This window comes from Brachycentrus maculatus, unplaced genomic scaffold (assembly GCF_059751285.1).
Source record: "Brachycentrus maculatus isolate JH-2025_06_01 unplaced genomic scaffold, ASM5975128v1 h1tg000735l, whole genome shotgun sequence".
Lineage (NCBI taxonomy): Eukaryota > Metazoa > Arthropoda > Insecta > Trichoptera > Brachycentridae > Brachycentrus > Brachycentrus maculatus.
In genome coordinates, this window is record NW_028281466.1 from 46,801 (window position 1) to 74,281 (window position 27,481).

At 30.1% G+C, this 27,481-nt stretch overlaps 1 protein-coding gene across 1 annotated transcript in view; it reads left to right on the plus strand.

The window, feature by feature from the left end:
* The window catches only part of LOC148300377 (neuroligin-4, X-linked-like), a gene marked incomplete at its 5' end in the record, with an annotated part of 56,538 nt that overhangs the window by 23,925 nt on the left and 5,132 nt on the right, over positions 1 to 27,481 (plus strand). The window contains 2 exons of the mRNA XM_088274877.1: positions 15,697 to 15,835; positions 23,088 to 23,242. Coding sequence (XP_088131003.1) covers positions 15,697 to 15,835; positions 23,088 to 23,242 — 294 coding nt within the window. The remainder of the gene's footprint in view (positions 1 to 15,696; positions 15,836 to 23,087; positions 23,243 to 27,481) is intronic.

Below are 27,481 nucleotides of genomic sequence, written 5' to 3' on the forward strand. Positions count from 1 at the left end.
ATATATATATATATATATATATATATATATATATATATATATATATATATATATATATATAATATATATATATATATATATACAATATATATATATATATATGATGATACAGACTTTTACTTTTTAACAAGATGTTTTAGTATATGTTCATATAACACATCTACTTCGAGAATTTTGACTACTTCTACTAACACACCATTTTTGGCAAAGGTAGACAGAGTGGATAGAACTCCACACTTGTCTGTCATCAAAAGTAAACCAACACGACCAAAGACTTGTTGGGTTTCCGGAAGATGTATATGAACAATTATATTATTTACCAAATAAATGAAATCCTTTAAAAAATGTACAAACTTAATATGGTATTTTGTGGTAAAATATGAAATTTGTGTATAAATGGTATTTTCTATGATATCGGTATGTAGCGCTTTCGCTCTAAGCCAGCGTTATACTCACGAAAGGGCAGACACAAAGCAAAAAGTAAAAGAATTCTCTATGAAATATCACACCCAAACTAAAAACGTAATACCTCGAATTTCCCCTGTTTGGAAAAATAAGAAACGACCGCCAGCGCTGCGGTGTCTCTTAACTTTTCAAATATTTTCTAATTTCTCCGGAATCGTGGAAATTTCACGTTCTTATATTATCTTCTTAGGAGACAGAAACTTCTTAGCTAGTTTAAAAAAAATCTATAAATTACATTGCACTTATTTATATTTACTCGTACTTTGTAATCGTGTAAATTTGTAATTTGTCTTGAAGTTTATATATATTTGTATATACATATACAAGTGTATTTGTATATACATATACATGGAGTTGGCAAAAGAAGGATGAAATTAGACAGAATGCAGTCGAAATGCGATCTCTCAGAAGAATGTGCGACAAAACGATGTACGATAGATGTTCTAATAGTGAAATAAGGAAGAAATGCATTATCATTAAAATTAAGAAACGTGTGTCGACATGGTTTGCACTTGTAGAACGAATAAATGAGGAAAGAACGGTAAAAAAAATTTTAAGCGAATGTTATTTGAAAAAGTATTATTACAAATACTTGAAAATGATAGAGTCGTATGGCATTCTACAGGAGTCGGAATAATCGATGGGTATGTATGAGGAAATGTATGATTGTGGAAGAGACGAAGATTGCTTGCAAACAAAGAGTGGTATGGCGTTCTATTTTCTCTGCCTACAGTTCAATATGAGAAGGGGTATGATGGTTAGATAGTTTAGTTAGTTAGTTAGCTACTGTACGACATTGAAAGCGTCCTTGAGGTAATTTTTTCATAAAATTGCGCTTTATAAATTATGATTATTATTTTACATCTCTGTGTTAAAATTAAAGATTAATTTTACACACTTTTGAATATCGAACTGGTTTTTTTAAAGTGCATTATTTGTACTCTGAATCGTTTAAACATTTAAATGTCAACAATAACAAATGACATGAAAACTGTTTTTTTACAAACAGATTTAAATTGGATACCGTAACGTGCAATTGTAGTACAGTGCTGCATAGCTGCAAGAGAAAATGTCTTGAATTTATTTCTATAATAATTCTTACGACAAATGAATAGCTGGAAGCCGTTTCCAAAGCATCAATGGAGGTTTTCAAAGTAAAAATATCCTGAAATATTTAATGCTGTTTAAAATATGTCAACTGCAGAAGCAACTTTTCCTTTGTACGAACTTGAAGGAGAAAATTTTTCCCAAAAAATCTCTCCAAACTTTGCGGTCTTGCTTCACAGAAAATTAACAACTTTCTTTTTAAACACATTTTTGTTTGGGGATTCTTTTTCAGTTTTAATAAAATTATGTGTAGACAGCCAAAGTAATCAATGTTTGAATTAAAAAAATTGATAAGAAAATTACAAGGAATTGAGCTTTCATGTGAATTATTCAAGAGTATAGCGTGTAGGTTAAAATTGTAAAAGAAAAACACTTGTTTTTTACCACTTAAGTTTATTTTATCATAACGGCTAGTTTCGAAAGCTTTGCTTCCATCTTTAGGTCTAAATATAAACTTTTATAAGTTTATATTTAGACCTGAAGATGTAAGAAAAGCTTCCAAAACTAGTCGTTATAATAACATTAACTCAACTGTTAAAAAAACAAGTTATTTTCTTATTTATTGTAACTACAGACAGTTGGTAGAATCCCATTTTGAATTGTTGGGTAATATATCTAAAATTAAACATGGTTATTGGATTGAATTCTACTTTTATTTACATATATATGATAATATGTGACGCGTTTCGTCTTCTTAAGACATTATTACACACTCTAGTAGGATTCAATTCAATAACCGTGTTTAATTTTGGATACATTACCCAATAAGTGTTTTTCATTTTCAATTTCATCATGTCTTACCACAGAGCGAATGCCGAAACAATAAATAAAATATGCATGTGAATACAAAAAAAAATACTTGATTTGTGGTTGTCAATAATGGGTAGAATTGGTAAATGTTACACGTGTGTGAAGTGATCAGCTTATACAAAAAATTACTTGATTTGAGTTGAGAGTATTTTCGCAATAATTTAGCTTATATTTGATTACTTTAAGATAGAGGGCCGTGGTGCTAACAAGTAAATGCTGGACTCTGGAGTAAAAGGAAGACATATCGTTTAAAATTTTAAAAACCTATTTATATCAATTATTTATTTGTTTCTTAATATTTTTATCAAATATTTCTCCGTAATATTATTTATATTACTCCAAATACTTTCACATATCTGGATTATCTCCAATTAAAGGAGTTATTTTTCTATTCGGACCTCACATACTAATAAAAGAGTTTTTGCTCAATAAAAACCTTCTTTTTACATCACCAATAGATGTCTCCTGTGAAGTTCTAGTGACTCAATAACAATGTTTCAAAATTGGTTCATATAATATACATAGAACTTCCAAGAATTTCAGCAGTGTCGTTGTCAATAATGGAGTGTAGAATTGGTGAATGTTACTCGTGTGTGAAGTAATCACTTAAATGAATTAAAGCCTATGACGGTCTGCAGCCCCGTAAATGCCCAGACTTCCATATTTTTCTTTATTTTTAATGAGATGTCAAAAAATGATGACTGATTTATAACTGTTTATCTCATATCTGACATACGTTACAATCGTTAGTCAATGATCATCACTTATAATATCGCTAATCTCAGGTCACTGGCGTGAGAAAGTTTCTTGTGTAATACCTAGTTTCATACGATTTAGCGACGTCAAGAAATATGAAGACACTGCTCGAGAACTAACCTATCTCTAACAGTTACGGAGTCGTCTCACTCTTCCGAGAAACTAATACGTTATTATGAAGTGAACAGTAGATGTGAGGTATTATTAGATGCTTATATTGTACGTATAAGGGGTTTTAAAGACTACGACGACGGAAGACATAATACCTACAGCACACTCCTTAGAAAAGATTCGTTGAGGCCCAAAATATGGTAAATTGCAACTTAATTTTCTTAAAACCCAGGTAACATTTGACGTAATTCGAAGGAGAAAACGAAAGTATGGGTATTTACAGGGCGTAGGACCGGTTATATATATGCTTCAACATATTCTAAGTTAAGATTGCAAACATGAGGAGATTCATGAATGTTTAAGAGGCGAATAATGTTTCAAAAGACTTCTTTCCTATCTCTGTGGGGTTATGGTTAGTTAGTTACGTTTCATATTATTTTATTTAAACAATCACTTAAATCAGCCTATAAGAAGTCGTAAGCCCTGTAAATACTTAGACTTCCATATTCTTCTTCATAACGTTGAGATGTCAATATTAATAACCCCTAATTGAAGAAACTCACACTCAAAATGTTGAAAATAGCGTTAGCTACTATAATTATAAATAAAATTTAAAGGTTTTTTCCAGTTCGCAATCGATTCATTCATTTATTCACTCCGGCAGTCACTTTGTTGGAAAATCTATCCATTTTTAATTTAAGTTTAACTAAGTAAATAACACTATTTCTTAAAAATCTATTGTGATACGTATTTTGATGCATTCCACATCATTTTGCGGAATGCATCGAAACACGTGTCACAATAGATTTTAAGAAATAGTGGTATTTACTAAGTAAAACTTAAATTACAATGTCAATCGATACGTTTATCGACGATACTACTTTTAAGTAGTTAAATTAAATTTTCACCATGCTTTATTAATAGTTTCAAAAGCTACGCTGTACCCATGCTTCTCACGAAACAATTCATACAAGCATAGCTAAGTTTATCATTTACTTATACCTTGTATGCTTTGCCACGTCGACGTTATGTTCATTGGAGCAGTTACTGAGTTCAAACACTCTAGAGTCTAGATGCAACCATTGTTCTACTGCAAATACCCCGAACAAAACTAACCCTTCTCATAAATCCGGTAATTTAATACTTGATATTATGTTACAATTCAAATGTAAAAAATTGTAATGTTTGTAATTTTTTTTTTGTTTTTTCTTGTAAATTATAAATAAAATACTTTTTTTAGTACTTAAGTAGTATATTTGTACGACTACTTTCATAACCTACAGATGCTTCTATTTACGTTTCTAGTTCATATTCTAACCCGTACATGGAAGTATCTGTAGCTTCCAAAACTAGTTGTTATAATTTAGTACTAAAGTGGTAAAAAACAAGTGTTTTATTTTTAATTTAATCACGTTTTACCACAAAGCTTATGACGAAACAATAAATAAAAAAAATTCTAGTACATTACAAAGAGTTGTGATTATTTATGATTTAACAACATTTTGAGTGTGTCCAAATACTTATTCACAAATCTGGGTTTTTCCACTTAAACTCAAAACTCCACTTAAACTAAGTCTATGGCAGATTGTAAGCCCTGTAAATACCCTTCTCCATACTTCTCAAATCGCAACAGCCATCTATGAAAGGATTGAGAATGCTTTTATTTTGATGTATGCAAGATCCGAACCCCGGATTATTTGTACACACTGGGAGACGCTTGACGCTTGAAATCAATGATAAAGTGTCATAAGATTGGTAATATGGTATATGCATGAGTTCCAAAAATTTAAGTTTTGAGTTTAAGTGGAAAAATCCACATTTGTGAACAAGTATTTGGACACACTCAAAATGTTGTGTTGACAAGTTTGTCTTGGAAATATTCAGACTTCTTCGTGATGAAATCGATTTATCTATCTTGAAAAAACATCGTTTGTTATTCTCAACAAATTAAGGAAAAAATATTTAGCTTAAGACAAATTTTAAAGAAGATGGAATACTTTATACAATAAATGAAATCTAAAGATGTTGATTAAATAAAATAAATATTCATAAATAAATTTGGGGATCACAAGGAAACAAAAACTAAGGGTAAAAGAGGGTTAAAAAGTAATTTTATTTGCAAATAAAATTTGAATCAACATTTCCCTGGTTTGTACTGAGGGCAACGAACATTTTGTTTGCAAACTTTTTTCATTCAATTTCATAATTCAGTTAGAATAATTTCCGCACTAAGAACGTATTTCGAGAGCTACAGGGATGACTTAACTGAATTTCGCCAACAGAAATCTCACTTCAAATAACGAGTACCGACATAATTACATTAAGGTTCCGTTTTCAGCCCTTTTGACTAATATCTCTATGTCGCTTTTGTGACAAGAAAGTTTAAAGGCTCTAATAGGGGATGATTTCAATGAAAATCAAGGACGATCATTAGGAACAAAGTTTCTAACTCAGTGTCGCTTCTAGGCCTATGTGTGAAGGGTTACATTATTACACATAGCTTCTTAATTTTAGGCATAATCAAAGTAAAAAATATATATATAAATTAATCACTATTTAAAGAAAATTACGCACTTGTATTCAAGCAATTAATGAGTTTTATTTAGTTTCAAAAACTACATATGTTTTCTTCTATAGGTGAATAGAAAACTAATTTATTATAATTAAAATAAAACTTTGTTTTAAAATTACTATAAATATTGCATTATTACATAATTATAATATCTACCATTTTCGAAGCTAACCGCTTTTTTTTCAAGACTGATTAATACTTAATAGTTTCGAAACCAGTAGACATTGTAATTAAGTTACAATAAATTATTTATAGTGATTTTAAAATAAAGTTTTGTTAGAGTTATAAAATAAAAAATCACAAAGTTATTACTTCAAACATAAATTATAGCAAAACTACTATTTACTCTTCATGTTCTATGTTTATTTTTTATGTATTAACATTATGTTTTACTATTCACCTGTAGATGAAAACATCTGTACTTTTTTAATAATGTGTGATAAAATATAACTCATTAAATGGTACTGCAAGTTTTTTTTTTTATAAAACGATTTTTTTTAATTATTTTTTATATCTAGTGATAACTAGATTATCCTTCCTGTTCTCAACACACATTTAAAAAAAAAAACATAATTATTTAGTTTGACGAAACTAAATTCCACTTAATGATCTATAAAACTTGTACATAATAATAAATATTTATTATTTCTTTCAAAGCCAAGAAAGCAAATACTTTAGAGCTTTTCAATGTTTCAAAGTTTTTTTTATATCTAAATACTTCTACTGCAGACAAGCATTTGTTCCCGTTATTTTATACGTTGTAAAAAGAAATATTTTAAAACAGCAAATAAAGATTACTTATGAATTAATCTTACGCATGTTTCAACATATGTATTTAAAGCCAGCGGGTTCTAAACAGAATTGATGAAAAGATGATTTTGAGATATACTTGAAAAAAATATTCTTCTTAGTGTGCCGTCGAGTAGTTTTCAAATTTAAGAGCGATGTTTATATTGTGACGTCATTACAATATCACCTAGCAAAGCTTACTCTTCTATAAATACAGGGTGTCCCACTCCAAGTCCTATAAAGTGATATTCAGCCGAGTCTAAACTCAAACTCTGCTCCAACTGGCGGAGTTGGAAACATTGCAATTGTTGCATCCAGTTTGAAACTATCGTGAGATAATGTGCATGAATGTGTCTGAAGCGAATTCTTGTAAGGACCTACTTATGCACTGTGATACGAGCGGAGAGTTGCCATGCAAAGAATATTTACATATTATGTTGCCCACATTTATAATATAAACGAAAAATGTATGAGTGAACGAATGAGTGAGGAAAGAACGGTAAAACTAATTTATGAGGCAAATGTAATTTTAAAAAAAAGGAACAGAGAAAGACCGAGAAAAACTTGGCACGATCAGGTATGCCAAATACTTGCAAGTGGTCAGGTTAGGAGTCGAAACAATCGACGGGTATGTATGAGGAGATGCATGAACGTGGAAGAGGCGAAGAATGTTTTCAAATACAGAGTGCTTGCAGGAGAGAACTTGCGGGGAGGCGGCGTGATGTGGTGGGATTTTAAAAAATGTATGTATTTAATCTTAAATCAGACACTGATATTTTTGAGTCTACTAAGCTGTATTTTATTGTTTAAAAAAACACATAAAAATCAATTTTGTGACAATTGTTGCATGTTATGGCATTTTTAAACGAATGTGAAGATTAAATGGACTGACGGTACTTGTGTGACAGCCATACAATTCTAGGTACCTACTTCTTTTCTAGGTTTGAAACATAAAAATCATAAATTCACATAGAGTTCTTCAAATTAAACTACAAATCTATAAATAAAACCTAATGAAAAACTATCAAATTTAAAGAAAAAACCCGAATCTTTAAAGACGTCTGTACTGTCCATGTCTTGTGTACGCTGATTATGTCGTACTTCTTGCCGATAGTAGAGAAGACCTACTGTGGCTAGTTTTAAATGTGTAAAAAGAAAGTGATTAATTGATGAATGTAGTCTAATCTTTAGTCATAATTTCCGAAAGAGATGAATGTATATCTGGGTGTAAATAGTAGAAAACATATCAATTACGGTAGGTGGATGATTTTGTATGTTTGTTTTATGGGGATGGCATTTCAAACATGATATATTGATATTTTCTGACCAAAATTGTACTCAATTCTATTGATCGATCAAACGCACTCACACTATGATTTAATAATGAATACATAAGTTGTAACATACTTTTTCCATACTATTACAATCATCATTCATGGTAAAATATATTAGTATTTCTATTTCAGAGTGATTCACCACTATGAATCCCCAGGTAGTTTCACTAAGACTGAAGTCATATGTCGCATATCAAAATTTAGACAATTTAGAGGACGAATCTATTATCACGTGACATACTGCACTCAAGAGTCCCGGCTTTGGTAGTAAGAATTCTAAACTTAGCCAATTTTACTAACTTGTTACTTTTAACATATTACTCCAGACTCCAGCAAAGCTCATTTTCGCACGACAGCTCTGTGTGAACTTTCGGTCTAAACTATAAGATTATAAACTTCGAAGCTGTTAAAATATAATTATTCTAAATTATTTGGTACGTTATGTAATGAAAACGTCGACCTTGTTGAAGGTCGTATTAACATATACATATATATTTAGATAATTTTGAAATTTCAACACAGATGATGAAAAATTTATAGGTCTCGATATTAACAGGGCTTACGACCTTAATATTCTGATAAGAAGATCATTTTACACACGTGTAACATTCACTATTCTACCCATGATTGACAACCACTCTACTGAAACTTTAGAAGTCATAAATATAAATATAATCAATCTCATGATATTCCGTGATTGAATTAATTATAGCCATCTACGATTCATCTCACTCTTACTGTCATCATCAGAGTTAAACATGTACTCTATATATATTACCTACATGTTTTTTTTTTATATAGAATGGCGTTGCACATGAAATACATTGCATTTGCCGATGTCAAGTTACCTACATGTTTAACCCTAATGATGATAAGGTTCTTATCGAAATCGGTTGAAGAAAAGTCCCAGTAAAAAGTGGTTAAAAACAAAGTAGTTTTATTTTATAAAGTTAATAAAATGTGCCAAAGTACCTGCAAATCTGTCTCGATGCGTCAAGTGGGCTGACATAATGATAGTATGATGATGAAAGAAAACACTTGTTTTTATACCACTTGCGTTTTATTAAAGACTACTAGTTTCATAAGCTAAACTTTTATCATTCAGGTCTGAATAATAACTGAGTAAATCAGTTATTATTCAGACCTGAATGATGGAAGTTTAGCTCCTGAAACGAGTAGTCTTTAATAAAACTCAAGTGGTATAAAAACAAGAGTTTTCTTTAACCGTTGTAACATGTCTTACCACAAAGTTAATGCCGAAACAATGATACGATGCCTTATACATTTTTGGTACGGATAGGGGTGAAAAATATCAAATTGCAAATTATTTTTAATTTCCTGTTATTATGTTCTTGAATCAAGACCTTATTAACTAAGCCAGGTCGTGATGCTTATTCTTTCTCACGCCAAGTCGAGTCGAGTCCTTCATCCGGGGTGGTTCAAGTTCTCGAGTGTTCCCTCACCCCGAGTCAGCTCCGTGTGGGCTCGCACGACCCCCTTTCATTATTTCAGCAAAACGAAAACGGCGAAAACGCAAATTGCGCGGTAGTGGGCGAGAGCGGGACGCGCTTACGTGGCGCGCTACCCCGTCTCGCTCGCGGTCCACACTAACGCGTCTCCACATGTGCTGGAATTTTCTGAATTTTCTCTAAAACTGGGACAAGTACGTTTGAAGAAACACCCCCCATTTCGCGAAGATCCGACGATTTTCGACCAGGTTGGATTGTAATAAGGCACTTAATTAAACAAAATAATTGATAAAACACTCTCCTTATCATTCGTCGTTTACCTTGTGTAAAACCACTTTTGTAAACACTTATTATTGGTTTAAACATTATAAAATAAAACATCTTTGTTTTAACCACTTTTAATTAGTACATTTTTTCCAACCGGTTTTGACAAGAACCTTGTCATCCTCAAGGTTTTTGGATGCTAAGGTTCTTGTCGAAACCGGTTGGAAAAAGTGTACTAATAAAAAGTGGTTAAAACAAAATTGTTTTATTTTATAAAGTTTATAAAATTTGTCACAAAGTATCTGCAAAAAACATTCAAGAAACGTATTATTGGTATTATTCTAAGTTAACGATGAATGATAAAGAGATATCAATGCTTTTAATTTACAAAATAAAATAATTGATTACTAACTAACTAACTTACTCGTAGGAGAAGTGGTATCATACATGATAAAAAAAGTGATGGATATTGGTACCATAAACCAATCGAGGGCATAAAATGCCAAACGCATTTAGTGGAACGAAAAGCCTGTTGATGGAAATCAACAGTCCGGCTTCTCCTGAGGAGTTTTACGTAGTTTTCTCCCAACAATGAGCAAACGCTGAGAATTTCCTGATTGGTCCAAACTAAATTATTCTCGTTTTCAACACAGATTAAAAAAACATTTTTTTTTAAACTTAGATGAAACAAAAATACATTTAATAATGTAAAAACATTGTACAAAAAAGCAAGGTAATTCATAAATGCAACTACCATAAAAAACTAGCCTGTCGGGGTAGGCAGAGAGAATGGAAAGATAGAACGGCACACAATGCATCTCCTCATACATTCACGCCGATTATTCTGACTCCTGACCTACCCACTTTAAAATTTTTGAAATACTGAATTATGCCAAATTTTTATCAGTTTTCCTCTGCTTGTATTTTTAACCACTCAACTCATGAAATTGTTTTACCATCCTTTATTTCCCCACATTGCATAGCACAGCCAACCCCAAGGTAGACGACTCCCGGACACTCCACTAAAAAGATGGATTGACAGCTTACAATCGATATCTCAGGGGGCTAATCTATATTAAAAACAGGGCGCTAGGCCTACAACCAGAAGAAGAAGAAGAAGAAGTATAAAAATTAAATAAAAAAAATCACACTACTGGACAAAGTTCTTACATTTATACTCGTAATACTAAAGTTTAACAAAAATCCACATACAAAACCGAAGATATCACAAATTAACAAATATCTTACTAAGCAAAACACAGTTCTTTTTCAAGCTTCAACTTTGATCAGATCTGTTTTAAGCCCTGAAACATCCATTTTGTTACACCAATAAAACCATTACGAAGGAAAAAAAAACCTTCTTTTGTGTAACCAAACATGGCTTCGTCTGCGGCAAAGGGTTAGTAATATAATTACAAAACCCATTTCAATGTAAAATACCAATTTCATCATATAATACAGTCTCAAATGGCTAATTCCCAATTCCGGCACCCACGTGAACCGCAAAACGTTCAAAAAATTCTAATTCGCACGGAGGTTAGCAAAATGCCCCCTTCCGCTTTTGATTAAAGAGAAACCTTTTTGATGTTTATCTGCATACGGAACACCGTCCCTAGTTTAATAACAAAAGGATTCCGAAAAAAAAACGTAAAAACATTTACCCATTCTACTACAGACCATATTTCCAAGACAGCCCAGCCCGCATTACACGATATCATTTTATGTATCTCCGGTGTCATTTTGTACGAGTTGAGTTTCCGTGATTACTTGCTTTGTATGCGTGTAATACCGGCCTCCGTACATTATGTGAGGGGTTCTCAATTTATACCTTTATTGTATCATTCTACAAATTCTACATCCAGCCCCAAAATAAATCCTTTTATGTTCGCCGGTGACAGCAAATCTATGTGTTACATTTTGAAACGTATTATATATTTTTTTGTATCATTTGAATACACGGTGTTAGAAAAATGTAACTTTTGTATTCGAACATTATTTTGATACAAGTCAGTGGTTTTGTATTAAAAACTCATATATTGTTATAAATGTGTTATGAAAAGATTGATTTACGACATTATTAAATTGAGTTTTACTTGGTAAATACCACTATTACTTCAAATCCTAAATTTAAAGTCTAAATTGAAAGAGAAAAAAAATGAAAACGTCACAAAGACATCGAAATAAGTATCAAAATAGATTTTAACAAATATTATTATTTATAAAATAAAAACTTTGTTTTAACCACTTTTTTATTAATAGTACACTTTAACCAACCAGTTTCGACAAGAACCTTGTCATAATCAGGGTTTATTAAATTCTAAAACATTTAAATACTCATAGTTAATTACATTTCCTTACCAAAAACCTCCACATACTCCGTACACCTTATGAAAATATGATTTTAAAAATATGAAACCGGTAGGTTAAACTGCATTAATAAAAAAGTGGTGAAAACAAAGTTGATTCATTTTATGAAGATTATAAAATGTGCCACAAAGAAAACATAAAAGAAATAAAAAAAATATGATTTAAAAACTCCTAAATTTAATTTAATTTAAAAGATTTTATCAAGAAATGACTGCGGAATCGGTTAATGAAATGATTTGTTCACAAATCTGGGTGTTTGGAAGCCTGGGTATTTACATGGCTTGGGTATTTACATGACTAGTTTAAGCCAATTACTAGTTAGTTCTTGACCTTAATAAATATTTAGACTTTCAAGTCTTCTTCATCGATATTGAGACATCAATAAAGATATCTTCTAAGTGGACAAAACCCAGATTTGAACAAAAACATTTGAACACTAAAAATATTGATATTGTGAATTTTTTCTATTTAGTTTGTGGAATCGTTCATTACAGTCCATGGGCACATTGTTTATATTCCTTCGTAAAAGTGAGCGTAGGAGGTAATTGGCGCGGTATTGATTTTTTTCCTCTCAAAGAATTCCCACGTAATAAAACCACACATTTATCTCTGAGATAAATATTGAAAACAGCGTGAGGTAAAAGTTTTGGCCCATTACCGGGCGGTGCGTTGCTCTTACAAACAAATAAAAACGCGCAGATACTTACATATATTAGAATACATTACTTCTACCACGTTTCGAATATTTTAGCGAAATTGGGACGAGCACGTTGCTACACACAAAGCTATATAAACATTAAAGGAATATTATTTTCTTCGTGTATTATTTCGGCGTTTCAGAGTACATACTAGGCGATAATTTCCAGACATCCATAGAAACTATCTTGAACGAAAACTAAATTCCCCGTCTTCAATATAAACTCGTATAGCTAAACAAATAGATTTTTTACAAGTTTACATTTGAATACAAATTGTGATTTCTTACCTATTATGTCGCAACGGACGTTCTTATTAGTTTATATATTTTTATATATTTTTTTTTAATTACCTAACGTCCAAGTGACTCTGAAATCTAGCTACGCCTTATGCAACACCGCTTATCGTGACCCTACTCAGGCTTCAACTTTTTGATGTTTCATAGCCTATGCCTACTCGTGAGTGGATTTACTCTTTATGTTTAAAGTTGCTTTAATTTCATGTAATTCACGAGTGAAAATTCTAGAAAAAACATTCGCTATCTCGCTAGAGGCATGAGTTTATACAATTCATTGATTCTATGTTAGCAGTGAAATTACTTAGGTGAATGATTTTTTAACTTATGTTGATTTTAAGCTTAAAATTGAAGTTTCCAATCCCTTGCATATGTGCAAATGGTATTAACATTGTATTAAATATAAAAACAAGATTTAAAAATACAAATAAGAACGTAGCTTAAATGACCAAAAAAAATAGTAAAAATCATTATTAGAAATCGGGAAGAATGTATGAGAAGATCCATGAACGTGGAAGAGGCAAAGATTGTTTGCAAGACTAGTGTGGCGTTCGATTCTCTTTTTGCTTACTCATACGGGGGAGCGGCGTGATGTTTAGTTAATTAATTCAAATGAAATCTCAACATTTACGAATAAGAATATGGATGTTAAGGTATTTACAGGGCTTACGATCAGTCATAGCCTGGTTAATTGATCACCGATCCTGATTTTTATGTGACTCCAATTTGTAAAATAAGCCTGTCAGGATCTTGGATACATCTAAATAAAAGGGTCTGTGCTTAATAAAAGCTCTTTCAAACCAAATTTAGATGACTCCCGTAGACTCAAGCATAAAACGCCATGATATGTATGGTATATGTGTGAGTTTAAAAAAATTGTAATTCGGTTGTCAATCATGGATATATTTGTGAATGTTACGCGTGTGCAAAGGGATCATATAAACTAGTTTATGACGGGTCGCTAGCTAAATAACCAGACTTTTCAAAAAAACTTGCTTTTCTTCATCTATGTTTCAAAATAGCAATAATTCAACCATCTTATGACCAGCTTTTTATCAATATAATTTAACTTTTAATTGCATTTTCATTATTTCATTTATTATTCTACAAAGCACATACCTAATATTGTTCGTTAGAGGTAATAATGGTTTTAGAGCACTCCCTCGCATCCCTACACTTAAGGGTTGTAAAATTCTAAAGTAAACCACTTTAATATTGTGACTCTTCCTACCTTTCCAGTACAGCATGTAACATAGCTCTGTGCCAACGCCTTTACTGCAAAATGGCACCATAAGCGAGGTTCGAATAACCAAGGGTAGGTACTGCGAGTACATATACACGTCTGCCAAGGTTTTTCAAGACTGGAAGTGATATTAAAGACGGCCATGGATATCCGAGACTATTAGGATATCCGTTATTCCAGGAATATCCTTGGACGACTAAGAGTAACCACATATCACGTTTCACTGGTTTGGCTAAGATACCAATTCTCGTTCTAGTATATACCAGCGGTTCTCAACCAGTGCTACGCGGCGAAAATAGGATTCTGAATCAAAAACGTTAAATTAAAGCTGCAAAATTAGGAGTGTGTCTTAATATTTGTTCACAAATCTGATTATTTCCAATAAGAAGTTATTTTCTCAATAAATATGAAGAATATGGAAAATAAATAGCTTCTTTTATCTCAACTATAGATTTCTCTAATGAAATTTTACTGAATTCAAGCACTTAGTTTCGAATCTATAGATATATAAATAGAAGTTCCAAGAATTTGAGTAGTGTGGTTGTCAATCATGGGTAGAGTTGATGAATGTTACACGTGTGTAAAGTGATCACTTAAACCAACTAATGATGGTCGTTGGTTAATTAATGTTCAAACTTACATATTCTTCTTCATCTATGTTGAGATGTCACAAAATAATATGAATTAAAGCTTCGCTAAATTCTTGAAAAAAATGAGAAGTATTTTTCAAATATCGCCATTTATTCACAACATTTCTCTTTTATTTTGTTTATTTTTTTACTTTTTATTGAATTTATAATACGACGCAGTTTTGATTATTTCTGACTGAGTATTGCATCCGCCCTACACCAGTCAAGCTGGAAATAAATATTATTGTAAATTATAATTATAAGGAATAATTGACGTGAACTAAAAAACTTTAGCATGGAGGACCTAACTGATATATGGGAAAGTAAATGAAGGAGTTATAGTAGATAGAAAAGAGGGTATAGCAGCGAATAAAATGTACTTGGGCTTTATACTTTTTAAAAAAAGGCATATCGATTCTTAAAGATAACAAAATTCTGGTCAAAACCAGTTGGAAAAAGTACGAAAAATAAAAGTGGTGGAAAAAAAAAGTTTTAGTTTTTTATGTGTAGTTTTGGCGTTTAGTTTATACAACTCCATTTTAATTTATGTATTTAATGTTAAAATCAAGTACTGATTTTTAGAGTCCACTAATTTTTTATTTTATTTTTAAAAACAGAAACTTTTTTTTTTATAAAATTGCATATTTATCTCACTAAACAAATTATCCTCCAAAAATTATAATATAAATATCAAGACAGGAAGTAAAATTTTGCGACAATATAAGTTATTTTCTTCGACCAATTTTTTTTTCATAATTTTACAATTTTGTATATTTTTTTTATTTCCAGGGATGAAACTTTGGAAGCTCTTAGTGATGCGCAAGTAGTGGCTCCAGTAGTGCACACTGCAGATCTCCATTCAGCCCTTAGAAGGAACTCCTATCTGTACGTGTTCGACTACCAAACCAAGTTTGGGGACTATCCGCAGGTTGGTTTTATTTATTTTCATTTTGAAAAAGGTGTCAAGTTTTAAAATACTATTTTTAAGGAAAAAACAGTTTTTATATTTTTTTAAATATCAGATATACTATTTGTCCGAATATTATTTTTTTATTTAAGTTAAGAGTCATTTAACTAACACAAAAACAAACCTTATACACCCTCACATTTTGTATATATTCTAACAAATAAGTAAAAAGTTAAACTTGAAAATGAATTACAATGACTTGAATATTAAATTCACAGTGTTTACACTGTAATTTTTAATTAATGCTTTTCTTGCAGTTTAACCCAATTTTTGTTGTTATCAATATCGAACATTAATTTAATTTTATTTAAATAAAAACAAATGGTTCACATTTTCACAAATAAATAATAAGTGAATCTTGATGATGAATGAGTTTTTATAGACATGGATATATACACTGTTTACAATTAAATTGTTCATTTTATATAGTTAAAGCTAATTAATGTTTTATTCACTATCGAACATAAGTTTAATTTAACTGTATTTTTTGTTTATATGCTAAAAAAATAGAATGTGTTGCATTGGACAGTAAATTATTAAAACTTGCATGTTAACACTTTTTCTTCGTTATAAAATTGAATTTTATAAAATAAAATTCTTTCAAATATTTGCTTACTAATTGTGAAGTATCGATTGGTCTAACTCCAAACTTATTTTAATTTTACAATGTATTGTATTTTGCGTTTATAATTTTTAAGTTAAAACCAATGAAAATTTGATTCCTGTTGAAATTAATTCACCCAGAAATTGGTAACGGGTATTACATTTTGGATATTTGTACGTCACATGTTCAAAATATAAAGCTTATGATAAAAAAAAGAAAAGTAGTTTAATTTCTTTGTGAACATTACAGTAGCAATAACATGTGAAACTAGCAAATCCGTGTTATGACGTTATTTTTCATGATTTTTTACTTGAAATTACCCACCCTCTTTGTTATACTTTGGAAGCTTTTCCTTTGTAGCTTTCCCAGTAACTTGTTAGTGCGAAAGTCATAATGCAAGTTTGCATATTTTACTTACCCTTTGACACTACAACCCCATTAAAATATGATTTGAAATTCGAAAAAACTACCCACTCATTCACTCTGTACGAACGGAATATTCGTGATAAAATGTGCGCTGCGCTAATGCTGTTTTAAACATTCATTGGAATTTATAACACGCCTTTTTTGTGAAAAGAAATGATAAAATTCCCGAGAAAGTATTCATTTTGTATCGAAAATTTATAAGAAACGATATTTATTAACATATCGTAGTCGTACAGGAGAAAGTGACCAACTACCAAAACGTAAATTGTTCAGGAGGGCCATTTAATTCACTATTGCTTGGAAAGAAAATAAACACTAATGCAGTTAGTCATTTTTAACAAGTCAATATATTATATTTCCAAGTTTAAAATCCTTTGGGATTTTTTCAGGGCAATATTAGGCTAGTAATATATCAAATAGTCAATGATCACGTTTTTGTAAAACAATGCACTTGGTCACTTTCTCCTGTATGACTACGATATAACAGTACAATTTGCGTATTAAAACATTACCTTTGTAAAAACATATTTTGGAATGTCATAATATTTCAAAATTTCTATATTTATTTCGAAAAAAAAAACTGAAAATTTTTCTTAATTTTTCAATTTTTTATTACGATTGTGCAAATATTGTTTTTTTTTTCTAATAACCATTTTACCTGGCGTAATCAAGACTTATGTAATTTCATAAATATGCCCGAAATTCTATAATTTAAATAAATCATACAACGCTCTCCTTCATTGTTCATCGTTCACGTTTTGTAATACCGCTTAAAAATTCTAGTTGATGACTTTCCGGGTTTAAAATAACCATTCCATCATTAGATCAATTTTACACTAAATAAATTAAATATATTTTGTTTTAACCCCCTTAGGTACCTGATTTACCGTAAGGGTACGGACTGGGAAAAAAAAAACCTATTATATTAAAGTTTTGGGCAAAACAATACATAACAATAAAATTACTTATTCATCGTAGCAATTCCTGCTTTTTTGTAATTATTTACAATTTATTGTGCGTTTCAATTCTAAAAAAAGCTCATTTATATTAAAAATTGCGTTATAAACATCATTTTTAAGCATTAACATACCGTTGAAATTGTATTTCGCAGTGCTTTAATTTATTTTGCTACAATCTCCATAATCATTTTCGCAATTCTAGTGCCCTAGATTGCTTTCTGGTAATTACAGTACATATAAATACTGGTAATAATACTTTTCTTAATTACAATTGGTAGTGTAATGGGAGTTAGGGGTAAAGTTAGAAATATCACAGTTTCGCTATTCGGTCGCTTCTCGCTGCTGCGATGTGTACTCACCCTTTGGTCGTAGCATGTCTATCGGTATACAGAATGATTAAAAAAAGTTAAAGGTATGAAATACAGTGAAAAACATATACCACACTAATTATAAACACAAGTTTTAATTTTTACCAGAAGATGAAAACATCTGTATGTTTTCAAAACTAGTCGTATATATAAATAAAACTCATTAAAGTGGTATATTCAAGTGTTAAATTTAAAAAAAAAACACTTTGATTTTTTAAAAGGTGTGAAATATAACAAAAAGAATTCTAAACCATGTTATTTTTTAAATATACACATTATCTAACAGTATAAGAAATATTTAGAATTATTTAAATGGTGTGAAATAGAGAAAAATATGCCATTCATTTTTTTGTAAAATAAAACACAGACATTGACTATCGGTAAAAAGAAAAATTTGATTTTCAAAGATTCAAAGATATGAAATACAGTGAAAAATAAATAAACTTCACACTCTTTTTTGTTAAATGAAACACACACATTGACTATCGGCATTAAGAATAATTAGATATTTTTTTAAGGATATGAAATATAGTAGAAAAAATATACCTCATACTCTTTAAAAAAAAACACACACACTGAATGATAAGTATACCATAAAATCATTTATTAAAAAAAAGTAGAAAAATTACTTAATCCGATACCTTTATGTTATATAAGACAAGTCAGGTGACCTAAATGTGCATAGGGCACTACATTGAATTGATGATATGTTAATTTTTATTAATGAAGTTAACCTATGAAATAAATTTTAGAGTGGATTTATTTTAGATTCCCTGCGAATCAAACCCAGGACATTCAATACGGTAGACAAATGTTCTTACTCCTTCACTATGGAGACAGACAATATAAATAATCATAATTATAATTTTACACAATGTATGTTTTAACATTTTCGTAAAATATTACCCAAACGGCGCTTCGCTGTGGAATTAAAAGGTTCACTGTTGATGCTTGGACAAAACATTAATATGAGTCCAAGATTTACTTCATTTTGGGTATAGTGTCAGATTTCTTGATTCAATTCGGTTGTTCGTTATCGTTTCATACCCACTGGAAGCACTTTTAACACAGGGATAAAGTCATTTAAAAACACAAGATTTTAATATTTAAATTCACCTTAACTGAGGTAAAGTAATTTTTTTTCAAATATTTTGTAAAAAATAACGGATTATCTATTTTTTTATTTGCGCAGTGCGTAAAAATATGACCATCAGTTAGAAAATCATAAGTTATTTAATATAATGCATAGCCAAACATAAAAGACATTGATCTCTCGGGGCTCACAAATTTAAAATAATAATAATAATAATAAACCCTTATCCGCACCCCAATGGTGCATAGGGCACTGCGTCATATAAACGCAGTGTTATCTTGATCGTTTACACATGAAGGAAAGGTGATCAGCCCTCCGCTTCAGATACCAGTCCAGGGTAATATTGAATAAATATGACAGTGAAAAATCACTTATATTTATTTTACCCCCCTTGGGAATCGAACCCGGGACCTCCAGAACGGAAGCCGAGCGTGCTGACCATTACACTACGGAAGCGGACAAAATTTAAAATACATCAACAATAATATCTTAACAGTTCATTTTGTTTATGCTCAAACGGTACTTACTTGACCTATTATATAATTATAGGATGTGGGTTAGCATTAATGTGAAAAGTTTCGGTCATTCAAGTTGCCAAAGACAACTATCCTCTAACTCTCGAACATTCATATATAGTTTAATACAATGCAACGTGCGTGCGGTCTTCTATGTAATGTGACAAATCTACGTAATTAAACGTTCAACTATGATCTATGACTTTTCTTTCTATGGTTACGATAACTAAGATAGATTTCAACAAAGCACCAAATGCCTGCCAATAAAATTGATAAAGTGATGGTTTAACCTATTCAATAAAATAAAGATTGTCGACGTAAGAATCAATTATTAATGGCCGATATACGGATAAAAAAATCGTCACGATTGTTTTTCAGTCTTATTTCTTTGTTAGTTATACAAATTATATCATTGTCAATAAACGAAAGTTCTTTAAATGTTTTTAATGATAAACAAAACGTCAAGTTCGATATGATATTGAATGGAAAAACTTTGTAAAAATTCGACCTAGACGTTGAAAAAACCGTGGTATTGTTGAAACACAGATGAGGAGAAAAAATATAGGTTTTTGTGTTAAATTGTGAAGAGAATAACAAAGATGTGTATTAAATATTAAGATTGTAGAGAAAACATTTAAACTTATAATAACTACCCAGACTTCTATTTTCCCATCTCAATAACTACTTTTTCAAATGTATTTATTTAATAAAGTTACGATAAAATAATATACTTTTATTCATTCAAGACATTTCTACTTTCAACATATCTTTTCATATAATTTTACGCTGTTTCTTTCTAAAAAAAGGAGACTAGCTCTTGTGCTTGGAGAGGGATTCTTTGTTTATTGTTGATAGTTTAGTATGTAAAAATTAAATATAATTCTTCACTTCGTAATTCAAAAAATAACGTTGTCTTTTAATCACAATTTGTCCTCTTAAAAAAAATATTATGTCAATAATTGGTTTCAAAGCAAACAGCAACTTCAAGGCTATATAATAAATTTAAATCAAATTCAGGTTAAGTTAGTCTTGAGAAAGCAGCTGTTTATTTCAAAACGTTTTACATGCATGTACAACATACATGTAATTGTGTAAAAAAAAAAATTAACCGTTCGTTTGTATTTGATTTTAAAATGATATCGTAAATAGTAATTTTAATGTGTTTTATTTAAAATTTAATAATTTTTATATTTTGAGATTTGAATACTATCCTCAGTATATTTTTTAATTTTTTTGTATTTTAATATTTAAATTACCTGAATAATTGAATACATAAATGTATATCCATCGACAAAATTCAGATTTTTTTTTTGCATACGTTTTCAATTGTAAATCATCGCACGATAACCGTCACACATATATTCCTGAACAGAAATATGTACATAATACTTCTCTGAAAATGTACGAGCATTTCGGCGGTTTTGTGAATAAATGAACGAAATTATTTTTCAAATTCACAAGCGGATTGATATCTCAAAAATGAAAATATTGACAATTCCGATTTGAATCTGAAAGCCTTTGGATTCATTTCAAGCCGCGTTAATTTATTTCAGGGACTGATTTTTTAAAAAAATAAAGCAAACATTCGCTTACGTAAAAAACATTACCATTATTCAAATGTCCGTATTGACATGATTTAAACAATGTTTTTTGTTGTTGTTGCTGTTGACATATTGTGTTTGGTCAACCCTTGGTATAATTAATAGTACTAAAGTGAAGAAATTGATTTTTTATTACTACCATTTTCAAGATTTTTCGATATCTTTACATAGATAATGGTAGAATATGGACTTATATTTAAAATAATAATTCGATTTCAGAGACAGATAGACGATATATTCAATAAACTACAATTCATGACAATCAAACAATTATTTGCTAAAAAAATACTCATGCATTTAAGTATAACTCACACAATTTATAAGAAAACCCCTCCCGGCAAAAATACTCAAATCACCAAAAACACATTTTATAAAAACATTCATAAACCAAAAACACAAACCTCGTTTGGTCAAAGCATCTTTGAATATTACGTAATAAAGCTGTTTAATCAGCTTTAATTATCTGAAACGTTATCAATTAACGAGACCGTATAAACGAGCTATTAAAATTGAATAACGGAGATGCGCAGATTTAAAATAGATCGTATCATTCGGCCATGTCACCCATGATGGCATCGTAAACAAATATTTAAAGAAAATATTTTTTAAAAAGTATTGTTCGCCGTCATCGCAGAAAAAACCTAGTGAGTACATATAGTTATAATCTTAAAATTGTTCAAAAAGAAATAAAATATATAAACGATAGTTGAACGAATAATTTTATAAAAGTTAAAATTCATAACTTGTAAAAACATATTGGCTTCGTATCATTTTTTGACATCTCATCAAAGATGAAGGAGAATATGGAAGTCTGGGCATTTACGTGGCTTACGACCGTCATAAGCTGGTTTAAGTGATCACTTTACACACGTGTAACATTCACCAATTCTACCCATTATTAACAACCACATAACTCAAATTCTTGGAAGTTCTATATATATGAACCAATTTTGAAACATTATACTTGAATCACTAGAACTTCGCTAGAGACATCTATTGGTGAGATGAAAAGAAGCTTTTTACTGAGCAGAAACTTTTTTATTAGTTTGTGAGGTCCGAATCCTGGATTATAATCACACACACGAGAAACGCCAAAAAATACCTTTTTCATTTTTAATATTTAAGCTTATAATTTGACCAGATAATTTATTTACAACATTTTGAGTGTATCCAAATACTTGTTCACAAAATCTGGACTATCTCCAACTACAGGAGTTACCCTCATATAATTTTCGACATCTCATCAAAGTTGAAAAGATAATTCTTTTCATCTTTGATGAGATGCCAAAAAATTATATGAGAGTAACTCCAATAATTGGAGATAGTCCAGATTATGTGAACAAGTATTTGGATACACTCAAAATGTTGTTAACATATCGACTTCCTTAAGTTGTAATAAATTAAATTCCGCATATTTATTTTATGTATTTATTTTCCATTAATTGATTCGGCAGTTAAATGATGCGGAATGCATCGAAAAACGTATCACAAAATATTTTAAGAGATTGTGGTATTTACTTAGTAAAACTAAAAACAAATATCATTATTTTCCTATTGTTTCTTATTTAGTATCCACCGATTTCACTTGCCTTTTTGATTGATTTAAATTCTAAGTATGTACTAAATCAGCAATTTCATTTTTTACAGAGACAGGGCTGTGTGCATGGAGAAGAGCTACCCTATTTATTTGGAGCCCCAATTTCATCAGGCCCACTAGCGCACTTCCCCAGAAACTATACCAAAGGGGAAGCCTTGCTCTCTGAAGCCACCATGCTTTATTGGAGTAATTTTGCAAGGACTGGGTAAGATGTTTTTAATTGAATTTTACATTTTTATAAAGGGTAAAATAAACCACCCTTTTTACCCTCTTATTGGGTCTAGATTTGACCAAGATCACCTTTTTTTGGTTTGTTCCGAATATTTTATTAAGTTTCTGATCACGTCACAATACAAAGTTATAGGGGTTGAACTAGTTGTCTGATTTAGTCTGTATACTCTTTTATTGGACTCTAAATAAAAAATAAAACAAATTTTGTAAATGAAATTATTATTGGTAAACCTAAAATCTTTAGTTAAACGTAAAACGATATAAAATTTTAAATCAATTGTTTGATTTATCAGTAATATTTTTAATTTTAGAAAAACATCTTTCCAAACTACAAATTTCCAGTATTTTATCGCTTAAGACCATTTCACTGTGCATAAAGTCTTAAGTTTTAAATAATTTTTTTTTATAAAAAGTATGAAGAAGAAAAACATTTGGTACTATTAAAATTTAGCTGGATACAAAATATTTTATCGAATTACATATAACTATCAGAAGCATTACATGAATTTATAATTTTTATTTATTAGTATAAATATATGACAATTTCTTATTTGTATTTAATGAAAAAGATATACACACAAGCATACACAATCATATATGTATATTCATAATAAAAATAAAATACTAGAAATTCGAAAAACAATACTTTTTTATTCAAAATTAAAAAATTACCGCTCTGTATATTTATATTTTACCATTCAATATCTTTTAAATGTCAAATGAATGAGAGATATTTGCTTTTTAAAAAAATGTCAATATAGATTAAGAACTACAGATCGATTTCCAATTTAATATAAAGGCATCATCTCTTATCTACCTGCTGACAACTTTTAAATGGATCCTTAGTGGATTTCCAACTAAAAAATATAATAAAAATACCGTAGCCAGCGTAATGGAAAATTTCCTTACATCTTCAGTTTTTCTGAAATATAAATTCAAACAGAAATTTCACGGATGAGATATTCTGAAATTAATTGCATTAGGAAATCGATTCTCATTTACTGGGTATTTTGTTTCGCTTTGTCAATTTTTTACTTAGTGAAATGAATTTCAAGAGAAAATTTCGAAAATCATTGTTCCTATAAAATTTTATCCTTATTTTCTCAAAACTAGGTAGATGATCCACATCAAATTGAATTTTTAATGAGCTTCCCTTGTTCAAAAATATTCTTACAAATAAATGAAATTAATAAATATTGTGAAAATATAAATGTTTTTTTCGGATAAGTCTTAAAGGCTTTGTGTTTCAAAACAGGAATCAAGTTGTGACAGAGTTTGGCTCGAACTTAGAGCTTCCGACCTAGAGACTTTAACCTGATATATTTTTTTCCTTCCTCTATTCATACAAAATTTTTAATGATACGCGTTTCATTATTGATTGATTTAACATTTACGTTCTAACAATTTATAAAAAAAATAACACATCAATTTTTTGTTAAAATTTTATTTAATAAATACAAACCACCATTTCTTTCAAATCTATTGTGACACGTGTTTCGATTTTCGTTAATGACGCGGAAAGCATCAGTTACAAAAGATTAGATGAAATAGTAGTATTTTAGAAGTAAAATTAAAATTGATTTTCAACTTACGTTTAAGAATGAAATCACTTTATGTTTTCCGCCAATCTAAGAAGAAAAAAATAACTTTTACAAGTTGACTTTCTAATAAATTATTTTTTTTTTAGTGACAGTTCTTAGTTAACTGCATTTTATATAACAATAACTGCTTATTCCAGATTTATTTCACAGAGTAGTGATTAGATTAAATTGTTATCGACATCGCCAGTCTGATGATGTCGGTAACGATGGAACCCGTTCACTGGTCAGTAAAATAAAAGTAGAAAAATCTTTTTAGCTTTTGATGTTTTTTTTTCAATTGACTTTACATTCTGGAATCTAATTCTAAACGCCAATTCAATGCACAGTCGAATATCACATATAAATAATATAAATTATGATGATTTATTACGAAACAATTGTTTATTATTTCTAATTTCTACCCTTGGCAATATAACAAGAGCTACATAATTTGATTGGGAAAACCTTTATAAAATAATCCGGATCTCTGTGGGGGTTTCTTTCCTCAATTCCGAAATTACACCTAATAATTCACTTCTCAAACTATGGCGTGTCTCGAAAAACAAACAAGGAATAACAAATGACCTCTGGTTGAAAAGCCAATTTCTTCCCAATCCGCAAAACTTCACCACTGAATGGGCCAACAAATTGTCAAGGGTTGTCCGTTTTATTTATTCTAGAATTGTTACAAGCATCCCCCACAACATGGGAGAGGGTGAATGGTGACAAATCCTATTACCGCCGTTTTTTTATTTTACTTAACGAAAGACTAAACTACGTTGCATCAAATACGGGTTACAATTTTGGTCTACTTTACTTACAACTTTAAAGGAAAAAGAAAGGAAATTCTGTATCAGTCTTGAAATTATAAAGTATTACAAATACATGTCATTTAAATAGTCTATGAACATTGAAAACCAGTTTTTTTTGAGAAATGCAATATAATCGTAAATATAAGGTAATGTAATATTTTATTTCTTAAAATAATACAAATGAATATCATTTAACTTTTTAAAATGAACTTGGTTTTTAACCGCATTTTGTATATTTTTCCAACCGGTTTCGACAAACACTTTTATCACCTGGTAGGAATGGATATGTACTAAATTTTGTACATATCCAACCGTAATGATGTCAAGGTGCTTTACGAAACTGGTTGTAAAAAGTACCAAAAATAATAGTGTTAAAAATCAAAGTTTTAGTTTAAATTCATTATTTTTTCAATTACTTATAACTTTTTCCAAATGACGATCAAGACAATGTTGCTTTGATACAGTGCCTTTTGCACCATTGAGTTTGGATATGGGGTAGAAAAAGAACGCCATTTTTCATCAAGCTTAGTTATTAAATAATAAAAGAAAAACACTTGTTTTTTTACCACTTACTAAATTTTTATTGTAACAACTAATTTCGAAAGCTGTGTTTCCATCGTCAAAGCCCAAATATAAACTGATCAATTTATCAATTTCGTCGTGTCTTTCCACAAAGTCAATGCCAAAACAATAAATGAAGCTTAATTATAATAAATTAAGAACTTAAGTGATTTTTCAAAACTTTAAATATATATTTGTTTCGATCGTATACATCATCGGAATTTATCATTAAAAGGAACATGAGCTTATTAAAAAACGACACGTTAATGGACTTTGACATAAATTTACTTTGACGGAATTTATTAAACACGCTCTGAGGTAACTCTGCCGCAACGTCTCCAATACACTCGCGCAAGGGCTGGTCAGGCTATATTGCATGACCTATCTGGAGAATTGGACTCGATAACAAGAGAAATTGAGCTTTATGGGTGGAAATAGACGTCAGACAACGAGCTTTCTAGACGGTATAATAATGTGTACTAACATTTTATGTGTGATTGCATCGCTGAACTTCTTGCTACGTTACAAGGTGACACTGCAAAGTACGAGTATATTGTCAGCTTTAAAAATACATCATCTTTAAACTTTTATGTTTAAACTGTTTGAAAGTTGATACTGAAAAATGACATTTTTGTAGAGTTAATATTTTACTTGTGAAATATGTATATTTTTTTATATTTCAGACACTATTTTTTTTAAACTTTTTATTTCGAGAGAATAGTACTCTCCCGAACACAAGTGATTTATACAATTTTTCTGAAAACCATTGTTCTAATCAAACTAATTATTTAAAAAATTTTCGCCTCTGTGGTGTAATGGTTAGCGAGTTTGAGCTACTGTACTGGAGGTTCCGGGTTTGATTTCCATGAGGTGGGGGTTTAAATAAATATTAGTGATTTTACACAATAAAATTTATTTAATAGTACTCTGGGCTCGTCCCTGAAGCGCAGGATTGATCCCTTGCCTTCATGTAAGTAACGATTAAGATAACACTGCAGCAATCATTGGATTCGGATAAGGGTTAGATGAAGAAGAAAATTTGATATTCAAAAACAGATATTTGAATCAAATCATTATTAATTACAAAATTATGAAACAGGTTGATGATTTTCTGTTTTTGGGAAGAACGTTTTTTAGGGAGGTAAAGATTTTTAAAGATATAGAAAAGAGAGTGAATGATGAGAAAAAAAAACGATGAACTGAAATCAGTCACATTAAAAATTTTACTGCAAAAGCCAATCTACGAGTACACCGTAGAGT